Below are 15,559 nucleotides of genomic sequence, written 5' to 3' on the forward strand. Positions count from 1 at the left end.
CGGTATACTGTGGGAACGGAACGCTGCTGTTTTATAGCTCAGTGGCAGAGAAACAGCTGGTTGAACCCTGTGAGAGACTCCTAAATTGATAGTGCAGTTTGCTTAGGTGATTTTTACTGCTAGCTGGCTACTTCACATGCTGATACGGACTTTCGTATTATTGTGTGTAGCTATGTTTTCTAGCCAGCCAGCCAGCCAGCCAGCCCAGGGAGATGGAGAACATTGCATTGTGGGTTTTATAGAAGACATGACCTGCATCAGATTTCCAAAAATTTTCACATGTTTCTACCAACCCTGTTATAACTACAAAATGAAACATTTGTTCACAAAAAAATAAATATTGTTTTCACATATTAGTGTTTTAACACTGTATTTTAGGCATAGTCTATAGGTCTGGTGTTTGTATTTAATAAATAGTTTAACGTTTTCATTCTGGTTCGCACCTCTCCCCTTTTTTTTCCTCAGATAAAAGAGTTTTCTATCAGCAGGCTACATGACTTCAGTCTGACCTACATGGAGGATGGCTGGGTCCACTGGGGTTACCATCCCGTCTCTAAGGACTCCTCATCCTCACCCCCAGAAACCATCTACAGGGAGGGCAAGGTAACTGCACCCTGTGGGGGGGAGGGTAACTGCACCCTGTGGGGGGGAGGGTAACTGCACCCTGTGGGGGGGAGGGTAACTGCACCCTGTGGGGGGGAGGGTAACTGCACCCTGTGGGGGGGGGGGGGGGAGGGTAACTGCACCCTGTGGGGGGGGGGGGAGGGTAACTTCACCCTGTGGGGGGGGGGGGTAACTTCACCCTGTGGGGGGGAGGGTAGCCTGGTGCTCACATATAGACGTTGTTGAAAATAACATAATATTGTCAGTGTACACACTGTGTGTGAGGTCCCGTGTGGGAGCATGGTGTTGGTAGAGCATGGTGTTTGCAATGCCAGGGTTGTGAGTTCGATTCCCACGGGGGGCCAGTACAGAAAGAAAATGTATGAAATGTATGCATTCACTACTGTAAGTCGCTCTGGATAAGAGCGTCTGCTAAATTACTAAAAAGTAAAAATGTGTGTGTAATGGGTGTGTGTTTGTGTGTAATGGGTGTGTGTGTGCGTGCGCTTGTCTCTCTCCAGGCTCCTCTGGTGTTCCAGAGCTCTGTCTCTCCTCCGGCGGTGGGTCTTCTGTGGGTGGAGATGCTTCGTTTTTATTCGCTGGAGTTCAACATGGCGGAGTGTGTCATCAGCGTGCGTACCAGCCTCGTCCTATCACGGGACGCCAAGGACTGGCCTAAGAAACGCATTGCCGTGGAGGGTACGAACTTTGACCTTTTTTTACAATCAAACTCCACTACCAAACATGTTCTAGAAATGGTATCTATTTTTCATGGTATCTCAGAACAGGATAACCTGTAGGGTTCAGCCTGACCAACCAGCAGCCGAGTCTAGTTACATCTGTCAGATTCTCCAGGGAGGCCAGATTAAGGTCCCATATTTTTCACTCTTAACCTCTTGGGGCTAGGTGGGACGCTAGCGTGCCACCCGTGGTGCACTCCATCAACAGCAGGTGCATTTCAAGAGCGGCAAATTTGAATCCAAATAAATGTCAAAATTCAAATTTTTCAAAAATACAACTATGTTACACCATTTGAAAGATAAACATCTCCTTAATCTAACCACGTTTTACGATTTCAAAAAGGTTTTACGGCGAAAGCATAAATTTAGAGTATGTTAGGACAGTACATTTACAAGAGTTGTGTGTAATGTTTTGTCAAGTCAAAGACAGGGTCACCAAAACCATAAAACCAGCTAAAATGATGCACTAACCTTTTACAATCTCCATCAGATGACACTCCTAGGACATTATGTTAGACAATGCATGCATTTTTAGTTCTATCAAGTTCATATTTATATCCAAAAACAGCGTTTTACTATGGCATTGATGTTGAGGAAATCGTTTCCCTCCAATAACCGGCAGTCAAGTCAGCGTCAGAAATTAAATAATTAAAATTAGAAAACATTGGTAAAATATTATATTGTCATTTAAAGAATTATAGATTTACATCTCTTGAACGCAATCAACTTGCCAGATTTAAAAATAACCTTACTGGGAAATCACACTTTGCAATAATCTGAGCACTGCGCCCAGAAAAATACGCGTTGCGATACAGACTAGACGTCATGTTGGGGAGATCTAAAATCGAAAATACTATGTAAATAATCCATTACCTTTGATTCTCTTCATCAGATGTCACTTCCAGGTATCACAGGTCCATAACGAATGTAGTTTTGTTCAAAAAAGCTCATCATTTATGTCCAAAAATCTCCGTCTCGTTAGCACATGATGTAAGCCAGCCGGACTTCTCGTCATGAACGAGGGGAAAAAATATATTTCCGTTCGTTCAAACATGTCAAACGTTGTATAGCATAAATCATTAGGGCCTTTTTTAACCAGAACATGAATAATATTCAAGGTGGACGAATGCATACTCTTTTATAACGTATTGGAACGAGGGTACCCAACATGAACTAGCGCGCCAGGTGTCTAATGGGACATCACCGTTCCATGGCTCTTGTTCGGTCAGATCTCCCTCCAGAAGACTCAAAACACTTTGTAAAGGCTGGTGACATCTAGTGGAAGCAATAGGAAGTGCCAAAATATTCCTAAACCCCTGTGTTTTTCAATGGGATAGGTTTAAAGTCAATACAACACATCAGGTATCCACTTCCTGTCAGAAAATGTCTCAGGGTTTTGCCTGCCAAATGAGTTCTGTTATACTCACAGACACCATTCAAACAGTTTTGGAAACTTTAGAGTGTTTTCTATCCATATATAATAAGTATATGCATATTCTAGTTACTGGGTAGGATTAGTAACCAGATTAAATCGGGTACATTTCTTTTATCCAGACGTGCAAATGCTGCCCCCTAGACCCAACAGGTTAAGGCTCTGGCAGAGAGCCTGAGGCGGACGGTGTGGCCCATTTCATTTTCAATGAAGGCTAGGCGGTGGGGGTGGGACGAGGACGGTGAAATTATCCAGGAGGAGTGGTCGGGCTGTGCCCATGGACGCCGCTCTGCCGAGACGGAGAAAATAGGATTCTGCAAGCTGTGCCGTTGTTGTTGACCAATCACAGTAGAAAACGTAGCCTGCGTGGTGCTACATCGGCACCAAGGTTTCCGTTAGCCGGAAAATGCCTGTTACATTTAAAAAATATATTTTTTTTTGCCGATTTAAATACAATTGTTGCCAGCCAAATTGTCCAGAAATCAAAGTAATTGATGGAAACAACCAGTGGATGTGCTTCGACTTCATTGGCTAATATCGTTCATAGGCTAATATCCTTCACGGGCTAATATCCTTCACGGGCTAATATCCTTCACGGGCTAATATCCTTCACGGGCTAATATCCTTCACGGGCTAATGTCCTTCACGGGCTAATGTCTGGTGTGTTTCTATTCTAATCACACAGAAGACGCAAGGTCCTCATAAGGGACTTGGCGAAGATTGTGTTGATTCTTTCTCCAGAACAGAGTAAAGAAGGCCTCCAGATCGGTCCTTTTTGAGGACAAAGTAATGAGGCTGGTGTGCATCAAGCTGGACGGTTTTGACTTCCCAACAGCAGCGGCTCACTTTGAGCAGGCAAAGGTCCGCTGCAAACGCCAGTAAATTACAGGCAAATTATTGTGTTTGTCAGGCCCAGTCCTAGCAGTTCTGCTCCCGCCTTAGGCAGTATCAACCTATACCGCCACTGTGTCATTTATAGTACATTTACATTTGACATTTTAGTCATTTAGCAGACGCTCTTATCCAGAGCGACTTACAGTAGTGAATGCATTCATTTCATACATTTTTTCCCCCCCGTACTGGTCCCCCGTGGGAATCGAACCCACAACCCTGGCGTTGCAAACACCATGCTCTACCAACTGAGCCACACGGGACCAATCTTTCCATAAAGATTTGGAATGGTTTGATAGAGTACTGATGTGTATCATCCGCAATTGGTTCATTTCAGTTGAGCTTATTCAGTAGCACTTGGAAAACGAAACATCGTTGCCAATAATTCACATTGGAGAGTTTTTAGTAGTAGGAAACAGAGATGACCCCACGATAGTTCGAATTACATTAAATCATCTAGTGGAACTGTAGAAGAGGGAGCTGTAAATTGAGTTTTGGAAGCAAGTGCTTTCATAAATGCATTGGCACGGACCTCATTTCATAGGAGCATTGGAAAATAACCTTTCGCTCAATCAAATTTGATAATTTATTCGTCATATTCGCTGAATACAACAAGTGTAGACTTTACTGTGAAATGCTTACGAGACCTTTCCCGACAATGTAGTTAAAAAGTAAGAAAGTTATTGTCTCTTGGGATATATGTCTATAAGCTTGGCACATCTAGCCACTGGGATTTTTGCCCATTCTTCAAGGATAAACTGCTCCAGCTCCTTCAAGTTGGATGGGTTCCGCTGGTGTACAGGAATCTTTAAGTCATACCACAGATTCTCAATTGGATTGAGGTCTGGGCGTTGACTAGGTCATTCCAAGACATTTAAATGTTTCCCCTTAAACCACTCGTTGCTTTTTAGCAGTATGCGTAGGGTCATTGTCCTGCTGGAAGGTGGACCTCCGTCCCAGTCTCAAATTTCTGGAAGACAGAAAACAGGTTTCCCGCAAGAATTTCCCTGTATTTAGCGTCATCCTTCAATTCTGACCAGTTTCCCAGTCCCTGCCGATGAAAAACATCCCCACAGCATGATGCTGCCACCACCATGCTTCACTGTGGGGCTGGTGTTCTCGAGGTCATGTGGGGTGTTGGGTTTGCGCTAGACATGGCCTTTTCCTTGATGGCCAAAAAGCTAAATTTTCATCTTATCTGACCAGAGTACCTTCTTCCATATGTTTGGGGAGTCTCCCACATGCCTTTTGGAGAACACCAAATGTGTTTGCTTATTGTTTCTTTAAGCAATGGCTTTTTTCTGGCCACTCTTCCCTAAAGACCAGCTCTGTGGAGCGTACGACTTAAGTGTACGACTTCCTATGGACAGATACTCCAATCTCCGCTGTAGAGCTTTGCAGCTCCTTCAGGGTTATCTTTGGTCTCTTTGTTGCCTCTCTGATTAATGCCCTCCTTGCCTGGTCTGTGAGTTTTGGTGGGCAGCCCTCTCTTGGCAGGTTTGTTGTGGTGCCATATTCTTTCATTTTTTAATAATGGATTTACTGGTGCTCCGAGGGATGTTCAACATTTCTGATATTTTTTTATAACCCAACCCTGATCTGTACTTCTCCACAACTTCGTGGTGCCCCTTGGTCTTCGTGGTGCCCCTTGGTCTTCGTGGTGCCCCTTGGTCTTCGTGGTGCCCCTTGGTCTTCGTGGGTGGTGCCCCTTGGTCTTCGTGGGTGGTGCCCCTTGGTCTTCGTGGGTGGTGCCCCTTGGTCTTCGTGGGTGGTGCCCCTTGGTCTTCGTGCGTGGTGCCCCTTGGGCTTGGTGGTGTTGCAGACTCTGGGGCCTTTCCAAACGTGTGTGTGTGTGTGTGTATATATATATATATATATATATATACTGACATCATGTGACACTTAGATTGCACACAGGTGTACTTTATTTAACTATTTATGTGACTTCTGAAGGTAATTGGTTGCACCAGATCTTATTTTGGGGCTTCATAGCAAAGGGGGTGAATACATATGCATGCATCACTTTTCCGTTTTTTAAATTTTGTTGAATTTTTTAAAACAAGTAATTTTTTTTCACTTCACCAATTTGGACTATTTTGTGTATGTCCATTACATGAAATCCAAATGAATTTACATTTACAGGTTGTAATGCAACAAAATAGGAAAAACGCCAACGGGGGATGAATACTTTTGCAAGGCACTGTACCAGGAGTACTGGTACCGAGTCAGTCTGCTTGGGTACAAGCGGGCTGTCATGTGCCTTTTACTGAGGAATGGCTTCCGTCTGGAAGGGGACCAACTCCAGCTGTTAGCCAGGTAGCTAGCTATAACTAGCTGGCTAGAAGGATGAAGTTAGAAGCTAACATTACACAAAGCCTGACCTCAGCAGGAGCAGTTTAAGCTAATTAAGCTAATTATAATCAAAAGATGGGCTACTTGAAGTTCTCATAACAAAATGCCTTTGCTTTACAGAGAGTAGTGAGACAGACAGTGGTGAGTCAGGCTGCAATGAAGGAGGCAAAGGAGATACACAGAGAGAGACGAAGCATTGAAGCAAGCAGGGAGAGAGGTTCTACACAGAGAGAGGAAGCATTGAAGCAAGCAGGGAGAGAGGTTCTACACAGAGAGACGAAGCAAGCTGGGAGAGAGGTTCTACACAGAGAGAGGAAGCATTGAAGCAAGCAGGGAGAGAGGTTCTACACAGAGAGACGAAGCATTGAAGCAAGCAGGGAGAGAGGTTCTACACAGAGAGACGAAGCATTGAAGCAAGCAGGGAGAGAGGTTCTACACAGAGAGAGACGAAGCATTGAAGCAAGCAGGGAGAGAGGTTCTACACAGAGAGAGACGAAGCAAGCAGGGAGAGAGTTTCTACACAGAGAGAGACGAAGCATTGAAGCAAGCAGGGAGAGAGGTTCTACACAGAGAGAGACGAAGCAAGCAGGGAGAGAGGTTCTACACAGAGAGACGAAGCAAGCAGGGAGAGAGGTTCTACACAGAGACGAAGCAAGCAGGGAGAGAGGTTCTACACAGAGAGACGAAGCAAGCAGGGAGAGAGGTTCTACACAGAAAGACGAAGCATTGAAGCAAGTAGGGAGAGAGATTAGTAGTAAGTACACTGGTTCCCAAACTTGGGGTCCAGGACCCATGTAGGGTCCTCTGAGAGAATCTTTAATCTTGTTTCTCTTCAAATGGGAATAGAATACAACATTTTAGAGTTAAACTAAAGGCCTTTTACACTGTCAGAAATCCCTTTCATGTCAGTATGTCCTGTGTTGGGACTGCCTTGTGGGACTTAACATTTTGTGAATATAAAGAAATGTTTTCTATTATGTACGCTGAACAATAATATAAACGCAACATGCAACAATTTCAAAGATTTGACTGCATTACAGTTCATATAAGGAAACCAGTCCACACCACTACAAATTAGCGGGTTCAGCTATTTCAGCCTCACCCTTTGCTGACAGCTGTATAGAATTGAGCACACCGCCATGCAATCTCCATAGACAAACATTGGCAGTACAATAGCCTTACTGAAGAGCTCAGTGACTTTCCTTTCCAACAAGTCAGTTCGTCAAATTTCGGCCCTGTTCAACTTTTTAAGTGCTGTTATTGTGTAGTGGAAACGTCTGTGAGCAACAACTGCTCAGCCGTGAAGTGGTAGGGCCACACAAGCTTACAGAACGGGACCGCCGAGTGCTGAACCGCGTAGCGAGTAAAAAAATATATATTCTTCGTTGCAACACTCACTACCGAGTTCCATACCGCCTCTGGAAGCAACGTCAGCACAACAACTGTTCATCTGGAGCTTCATGAAATTTGTTTCCATGGCCGAGCAGCCGAGGCACAAGCCTAAGATCACCACGTGCAATGCCAAGCGTCGGCTGGAGGGGTGTAAAGTTCGCTGCCGTTGGACTCTGGAGCAGTGGAAACGTGTTCTCTGGAGTGATGGTCACGCTTCAGGAAAAAGGGGGGGGGTGGACCAACTCCATGTTCGTGGTTTTGGAATGAGATGTTGAGCGAGCAGGTGTGCATAAACATTTGGTCATGTGGTGTGTGTGGTAAATAACTATTGTTACTGAGTAGAATTTGTCATGTAGTGATGAATAGTTTTTTTTTCATGCGGTTGTGGCGATATACTGCCATCTGGTGGTGACTAGAAAAACAGCATAATATGAACTATTACAAATTGATGGTCCTTCAAAATAAATATTGGCACTTGAAAAAGTACTTAGGTCCTTGAATTTGACTTACAGTTTTTTTTTATTTTATTTTTTTTGCATTTTAGCTAACCTTAACCCAATTCTCCTAACCTGCTACAAAAAGTCAAATATGATGTTATTTTGACAAAAGGTGCGTCCCTTCTTGCCATGACTGGCTGGCCCTGGTGTTCGTAGACAGCCATGTGTATTAGGCCTAATTAAAATGTTCATGCCTAGGATAAATTTAATTTGGATAGGCGTAGATTGCATTTGAAAACAGCTGTGTTATTCAATAATTAAAATGTTAATTAAAGTAGCCTATAGGACAGGTCGTTCGCAAATTGTATTATACAAATATTGTATTTTTAAGTTTTATTACTGGGTAGGCGACTTGTTCATCTAGACTTAACTATTTTGTCTGTTTTTTTAAATGATATTCATTTATGATTTATAAGACTGGTAAAGATGCAATGTTTTGCTTTTCAATTCAACGCTCATTTCTACTCTGTTGAAATGAATTCCAATAATGTAACTGTGGTTTTGAGCATCGTGGGTGGAAGTCCTAATATAGATGTCCGGTAAATTTCTCAAATGTCCGTTACATTTAAATTCTTTCAGGTCACGGTGTCCCGGTGACAAATATTCCTCACGGAAATCCTCTCCAGCACGTACAACAGGACCAGCTAACTTTCCCACTCTAGCTAGCTGGCTAATACTCTCATTTCACAGAGTGGCTATTTAACAATATAAATCATTGTTTTCTAATCGGGTTTTTTGGATTAATCATTTGTGTTGCATGGAAATACATTGTTTATTTCATTGCTATGGTCACTGGTGGCTGTCGTCCTCCTCATGTGCGTGAAGGGACTAGCCTCTCTGACCGGGGGGACCGGCGGCGTGGCCCCTCGGACCGGGGGGACCGGCGGCGTACTCAGCAGGGAACTTGTGATATTCAGCTGTCTGTCTGAAAAGCCCTTTAATGTTCAACCTGTGTCAGCGGTTGCCAGTTAGACTTTGTAAAGGGAAACACTGTTGTTTAGCACTGCAAATCCATAATACACAAGTTCTGATTTTGAGACGAGATTTAATTGTGTGTTTTAGATCCGTTTGCTGTGAAGAGGAACGTGGCTCGTTCATTGAACAGCCAACAGATGTACGAGTACATCCTCCACTGCCTCAAATCGACCTATAAGTACTTCGCCCTGCCCCTCAGCCTTCCCTCAGCCAACCACAAGATGGCAGGGCCTCGAGGAGCTAATTACAAGCAAGGGCCTAGTCAGAAGGCTCTGAGTGACGTGAGCCGTGTCCAATCAGGGTTGAGCAGTCTCAAACTGGAGTCTCAGGCAGCCAATGGGCAGAAAGGAGAGGCGGGCTTTAAGCAGGACTCTGACTGTATGGTGGAGGAAGAGGAGGAGAGCCCTTCAGACTCTGATAAAGAAGAAGAGGAGGATTTGGGGAAGAATAGCCTGTCTGAGGAGGAAGAGGAGGATGAAGAGCTAGACGAGGAAGTATATCCCAGACATCACCTAGACAGTGTGAACACGGAGGACGAAGAGCTGTTCCCATTGGACGAGGTCTCGGAGGAGCTTCTCTCAGACGAGGAGGGGCCAGACCTAGACACTCCCAGTTCATTGGACGAGGAGGAGGTAGCCTTGCCCAAACAGGAAGTGCTTGACAACAAGATCGAGGGGGCCAGTGGTCTCTGCTATGGCTTCACCAGACAGGCCTTCACCCGTGGAAAGGTAGGTAGATATAAGAGAGCATGTGATCAAAACTCGAACTAAATGAGGTATAACCAATGAAATACACAGGACACAACAAACATGCTTGAAGTACAGTACAGTAGTAGTATATATGATTCCATATGTGTTATTTCATAGTTTTGATGTCGTCACTATTATTCTACAATGTAGAAAATACTAAAAATAAAGAAAACCCTTGAATGAGTCGGTGTTTGAAAACTTTTGACTGGTACTATAGGTGGCCGTAGATGGCGTGTACGCCAGGTACCGTAGATGGCGTGTACGCCAGGTACCGTATGTATCAAGTGTCTCAGTTGAAGGACTGATTTAGGATCAGTTTGACCTTTTTAGATACAATATTACATCAGAGAGGGAGAATTGAAGTGAGAGAGAACTGGGCCCAAAATCTGTGTTCTCCAGTCCATGACTTTTATAGTCTTTCCCACACAGTGTCAGTCTCTAACCCTGTGTGTGTGTGTGTGTGTGTGTGTGTGTGTGTGTCAGTCCCACACAGTGGTGTGTAGTGTGTGTAAGCGTGACGGCCATCTAAAGAAGGACTGTCCTGAAGACTTCCAGAGGGTTCAGCTAGCCCCTCTCCCTCCCATGACACCTGCCTTCCTCAAAACACTCAACACCGTCTGTCAGCAGTGCTACCGTAAGTCTTCCTCAAAACACTCAACACCGTCTGTCAGCAGTGCTACCGTAAGTCTTCCTCAAAACACTCAACACCGTCTGTCAGCAGTGCTACCGTAAGTCTTCCTCAAAACACTCAACTCCGTCTGTCAGCAGTGCTACCGTAAGTCTTCCTCAAAACACTCAACTCCGTCTGTCAGCAGTGCCACCGTAAGTCACGCTGTCTGTCAGCAGTGCTACCGTAAGTCACTGTGTGTACGGGGGTGTGTGTGTGTGTGTGTGTGTGACATTCTCTTCAAATGATTTGTTCTGTCTCGTATGTACCGTTCCAGTTATAATTTCCTGAATTTCCCAGGAGACTTTGCTCCAGATGAGGTGGAGCTGGGAGTGAGAGAACACATCCTGCTGGACCTCGAGAGCTTTGTCAAACGACAGTTCACAGGTGAGACACCACACTGTTCCCTCTAAAAGGCGTCTAACAGAAAGGTTTGTCCACAGAAGAAGTGAAGAAATTTCCACTCAGTGGTAGCCGATGTTCAGGAGATCTGTTTTATAGCTGTTTGTTCCAGACTTACACTGACTGGTGATTGATTGGTTGGCAGGTGCCAGACTGAGGTTGTTTGGTTCGTCTAAGAACGGCTTTGGCTTCAAGCAGAGTGACCTGGACATTTGTATGGTGCTGGACGGACAGGAGACCGCTGAAGTAATCTATTGTATCTTCTCTCTCTCTCGCTCTCTGCCCCTCTCTCTTCTCTCTGCCCCTCTCTCTTCTCTCTGCCCCTCTCTCTTCTCTCTGCCCCTCTCTCTTCTCTCTGCCCCTCTCTCTTCTCTCTGCCCCTCTCTCTTCTCTCTGCCTCTCTCTCTCTCTCTTCTGCCTCTCTCTCTCTCTCTCTTCTGCCTCTCTCTCTCTCTCTCTTCTGCCTCTCTCTCTTCTCTTTCTGCCTCTCTCTCTTCTCTCTCTGCCTCTCTCTTCTCTGCCTCTCTCTCTTCTCTCTGCCTCTCTCTCTTCTCTCTCTTCTCTCTGCCTCTCTCTCTTCTCTTCTGCCCCTCTCTCTTTTGTCTCCCCTCTCTCTATAATATAGTTTATTAGCAGACACTTTTATCCAAAGCCAATTATTGCTTTTCTCTCACTCACTCTCATCTATTGATAAACCGCTGTAACTTCTATAAACCAGGGGAGTCAAACTCATTCCACGGAGGGCCTAGTGTCCACACGGAGGGCCTAGTGTCCACACGGAGGGCCTAGTGTCCACACGGAGGGCCTAGTGTCCACACGGAGGGCCTAGTGTCTGCAGGTTTTTTCTTCTTTCAATTAATACCTAGACAACCATATCTGGGGAGTTCCTTACTCATTTTTTTATTTATTTTTTTTCCTTTATTTAACTACACAAGTCAGTTAAGAACAAATTCTTATTTTACAATGACGGCCTAGGAACAGTGGGTTAACTGCCTTGTTCAGGAGCAGAACGACTGATTTTTACCTTGTCAGCTCGGGGGATTCGATCTTGCAACCTTTCGATTGCTAGTCCAACGCTCTAACCACTAGGCTACCTGCTGGTTACTAGTCCAACGCTCTAACCACTAGGCTACCTGCTGGTTACTAGTCCAACGCTTTAACCACTAGGCTACCTGCTGGTTACTAGTCCAACGCTCTAACCACTAGGCTACCTGCTGGTTACTAGTCCAACCCTCTAACCACTAGGCTACCTGCTGGTTACTAGTCCGACACTCTAACCACTAGGCTACCTGCTGGTTACTAGTCCAACCCTCTAACCACTAGGCTACCTGCTGGTTACTAGTCCAACCCTCTAACCACTAGGCTACCTGCTGGTTACTAGTCCAACGCTCTAACCACTAGGCTACCTGCTGGTTACTAGTCCAACCCTCTAACCACTAGGCTACCTGCTGGTTACTAGTCCAACCCTCTAACCACTAGGCTACCTGCTGGTTACTAGTCCAACCCTCTAACCACTAGGCTACCTGCTGGTTACTAGTCCAACCCTCTAACCACTAGGCTACCTGCCGCCCCTGTGACCATCAGTCAAGTAGAAGGGAGGAGTGAGAACCTGTAGACACGTGGACCTCTGTGGGATGAGTTTGACACGTGTTGTAAAGACACCTCTTCTGAAACCCTGTTTTGAACCAAATCCTTTCTTCTCTCCTGCAGGGTCTGGACTGTATCAGCATCATAGAGTCTCTGGCCAGACTGCTGAGGAAACACCCAGGTCAGTGTCTGGACCCTGTGATCATGTAGAATACGGGTCGGTGTCTGGACCCTGTGATCATGTAGAATACGGGTCGGTGTCTGGACCCTGTGATCATGTAGAATATGGGTCGGTGTCTGGACCCTGTGATCATGTAGAATATGGGTCGGTGTCTGGACCCTGTGATCATGTAGAATATGGGTCAGTGTCTGGACCCTGTGATAATGTAGTATATGGGTCAGTGTCTGGACCCTGTAATAATGTAGCATATGGTGTCTGGACACGACCCTGTGATAATGTAGAATATGGGTCAGTGTCTGGACACTGATAATGTAGAATATGGGTCAGTGTCTGGACACTGATAATGTAGAATATGGGTCAGTGTCTGGACACTAATGTAGAATATGGGTCAGTGTCTGGACACTAATGTAGAATATGGGTCAGTGTCTGGACACGACCCTGTGATAATGTAGAATATGGGTCAGTGTCTGGACACGACCCTGTGATAATGTAGAATATGGGTCAGTGTCTGGACGTGACCCTGTGATAATGTAGAATATGGGTCAGTGTCTGGACGCGACCCTGTGATAATGTAGAATATGGGTCAGTGTCTGGACGCGACCCTGTGATAATGTAGAATATGGGTCAGTGTCTGGACGCGACCCTGTGATAATGTAGAATATGGGTCAGTGTCTGGACCCTGTAATAATGTAGCATATGGTATCTGGATACGACCCTGTGATAATGTAGAATACGGGTCAGTGTCTGGACACTGATAATGTAGAATATGGGTCAGTGTCTGGACCCTGTGATAATGTAGTATATGGGTCAGTGTCTGTACATGACCCTGTGATAATGTAGAATATGGGTCAGTGTCTGGACCCTGTAATAATGTAGCATATGGTGTCTGGCCACGACCATGTGATAATGTAGAATACGGGTCAGTGTCTGGACACTGATAATGTAGAAGATGGGTCAGTGTCTGGACACGACCCTGTGATAATGTAGAATATGGGTCAGTGTCTGGACGCGACCCTGTGATAATGTAGAATATGGGTCAGTGTCTGGACCCTGTAATAATGTAGCATATGGTATCTGGATACGACCCTGTGATAATGTAGAATACGGGTCAGTGTCTGGACACTGATAATGTAGAATATGGGTCAGTGTCTGGACCCTGTGATAATGTAGTATATGGGTCAGTGTCTGTACATGACCCTGTGATAATGTAGAATATGGGTCAGTGTCTGGACCCTGTAATAATGTAGCATATGGTGTCTGGACACGACCCTGTGATAATGTAGAATACGGGTCAGTGTCTGGACACTGATAATGTAGAAGATGGGTCAGTGTCTGGACACTACCCTGTGATAATGTAGAATATGGGTCAGTGTCTGGACGCGACCCTGTGATAATGTAGAATATGGGTCAGTGTCTGGACGCGACCCTGTGATAATGTAGAATATGGGTCAGTGTCTGGACGCGACCCTGTGATAATGTAGAATATGGGTCAGTGTCTGGACGCGACCCTGTGATAATGTAGAATATGGGTCAGTGTCTGGACGCGACCCTGTGATAATGTAGAATATGGGTCAGTGTCTGGACGCGACCCTGTGATAATGTAGAATATCGGTCAGTGTCTGGACGCGACCCTGTGATAATGTAGAATATGGGTCAGTGTCTGGACGCGACCCTGTGATAATGTAGAATATGGGTCAGTGTCTGGACGCGACCCTGTGATAATGTAGAATATGGGTCAGTGTCTGGACGCTGTGATAATGTAGAGTATGGATTCTCCTTGTACTGTGCACCAGGTGTGTATCTGTAAACCCGTGTCAATGTGAGAGGCTGTATCTGAAATGTCCCTGTGTCTCCAGGTCTGAGGAACATCCTTCCCATCACTACGGCTAAGGTCCCCATCGTTAAGTTCTACCACGCCAGGACCGGCTTGGAGGGAGACATCAGTCTCTACAACACGCTGGTGAGAGGATCAGGAAGCAGTGACTGATCAGGAAGCAGTCACGTGGGAGCAGGAAGCAGTGACTGAACCCTTTGTTGTTGTTGTTGTTGTTTTCCTCTCTTGGCTATCAGGCTTTGCACAACACGCGTCTGTTGGCGTCGTATGCTGCCATCGACCCCCGAGTCAAAATGCTGTGTTATGTCACCAAGGTGTTTGCCAAGGTATGTCCCACTAGTTTACAGCTGAGATGAGAAAGTCACAGAAATGAGAAAGTGTTTTAATATCTATGTTGTCCCCTGGTCTAGTTAAAGGGGATGTTTTAATATCTATGTTGTCCCCTGGTCTAGTTAAAGGGGATGTTTTAATATCTATGTTGTCCCCTGGTCTAGTTAAAGGGGATGTTTTAATATCTATGTTGTCCCCTGGTCTAGTTAAAGGGGATGTTTTAATATCTATGTTGTCCCCTGGTCTAGTTAAAGGGGATGTTTTAATATCTATGTTGTCCCCTGGTCTAGTTGTGTGATATCGGTGATGCGTCTCGAGGCAGTCTGTCATCCTATGGCTTCACCCTGATGGTGCTGTTCTACCTGCAACAGAGGAACCCACCTGTTATACCTGTACTACAGGAGGTAAGACAGGAACCCATCTATTATACCTGTACTACAGGAGGTAAGACGGAGGAATCCACCTGTTATACCTGTACTACAGGAGGTAAGACAGGAACCCACCTGTTATACCTGTACTACAGGAGGTAAGACGGAGGAACCCACCTGTTATACCTGTACTACAGGAGGTAAGACAGAGGAACCCACCTGTTATACCTGTACTACAGGAGGTAAGACAGAGGAATCCACCTGTTATACCTGTACTACAGGAGGTAAGACAGAGAGGAGCCCACCTGTTATACCTGTACTACAGGAGGTAAGACAGAGAGGAACCCACCTGTTATACCTGTACTACAGGAGGTAAGACAGGAACCCACCTGTTATACCTGTACTACAGGAGGTAAGACAGAGAGGAGCCCACCTGTTATACCTGTACTACAGGAGGTAAGACAGAGAGGAACCCACCTGTTATACCTGTACTACAGGAGGTAAGACAGAGAGGAACCCACCTGTTATACCTGTACTACAGGAGGTAAGACAGAGGAAC

The 15,559-nt window shown here is 45.4% G+C and overlaps 1 protein-coding gene and 1 non-coding gene across 4 annotated transcripts in view; one reads left to right on the forward strand and one right to left on the reverse strand.

The window, feature by feature from the left end:
* tut7 (terminal uridylyl transferase 7) overlaps window positions 1–15,559 on the forward strand; it is a 47,941-nt gene that overhangs the window by 12,817 nt on the left and 19,565 nt on the right. For all 3 annotated transcript variants that reach the window (XM_082961583.1, XM_082961582.1, XM_082961581.1), the window contains exons 12-21: window positions 466–603; window positions 1,125–1,302; window positions 8,970–9,610; window positions 10,115–10,265; window positions 10,599–10,685; window positions 10,846–10,946; window positions 12,411–12,468; window positions 14,325–14,428; window positions 14,539–14,628; window positions 14,923–15,036. In XM_082961583.1, the coding sequence (XP_082817709.1) occupies window positions 466–603; window positions 1,125–1,302; window positions 8,970–9,610; window positions 10,115–10,265; window positions 10,599–10,685; window positions 10,846–10,946; window positions 12,411–12,468; window positions 14,325–14,428; window positions 14,539–14,628; window positions 14,923–15,036 (1,662 nt within the window). The remainder of the gene's footprint in view (window positions 1–465; window positions 604–1,124; window positions 1,303–8,969; window positions 9,611–10,114; window positions 10,266–10,598; window positions 10,686–10,845; window positions 10,947–12,410; window positions 12,469–14,324; window positions 14,429–14,538; window positions 14,629–14,922; window positions 15,037–15,559) is intronic.
* Window positions 3,856–3,931, reverse strand: trnaa-ugc (transfer RNA alanine (anticodon UGC)). Its single transcript has one exon. It is a non-coding gene; the product is annotated as a tRNA-Ala (tRNA).

Source organism: Salmo salar, chromosome 15 (genome assembly GCF_965601325.2).
Source record: "Salmo salar chromosome 15, fSalSal1, whole genome shotgun sequence".
In the NCBI taxonomy this organism is placed as follows: Eukaryota; Metazoa; Chordata; class Actinopteri; order Salmoniformes; family Salmonidae; genus Salmo; species Salmo salar.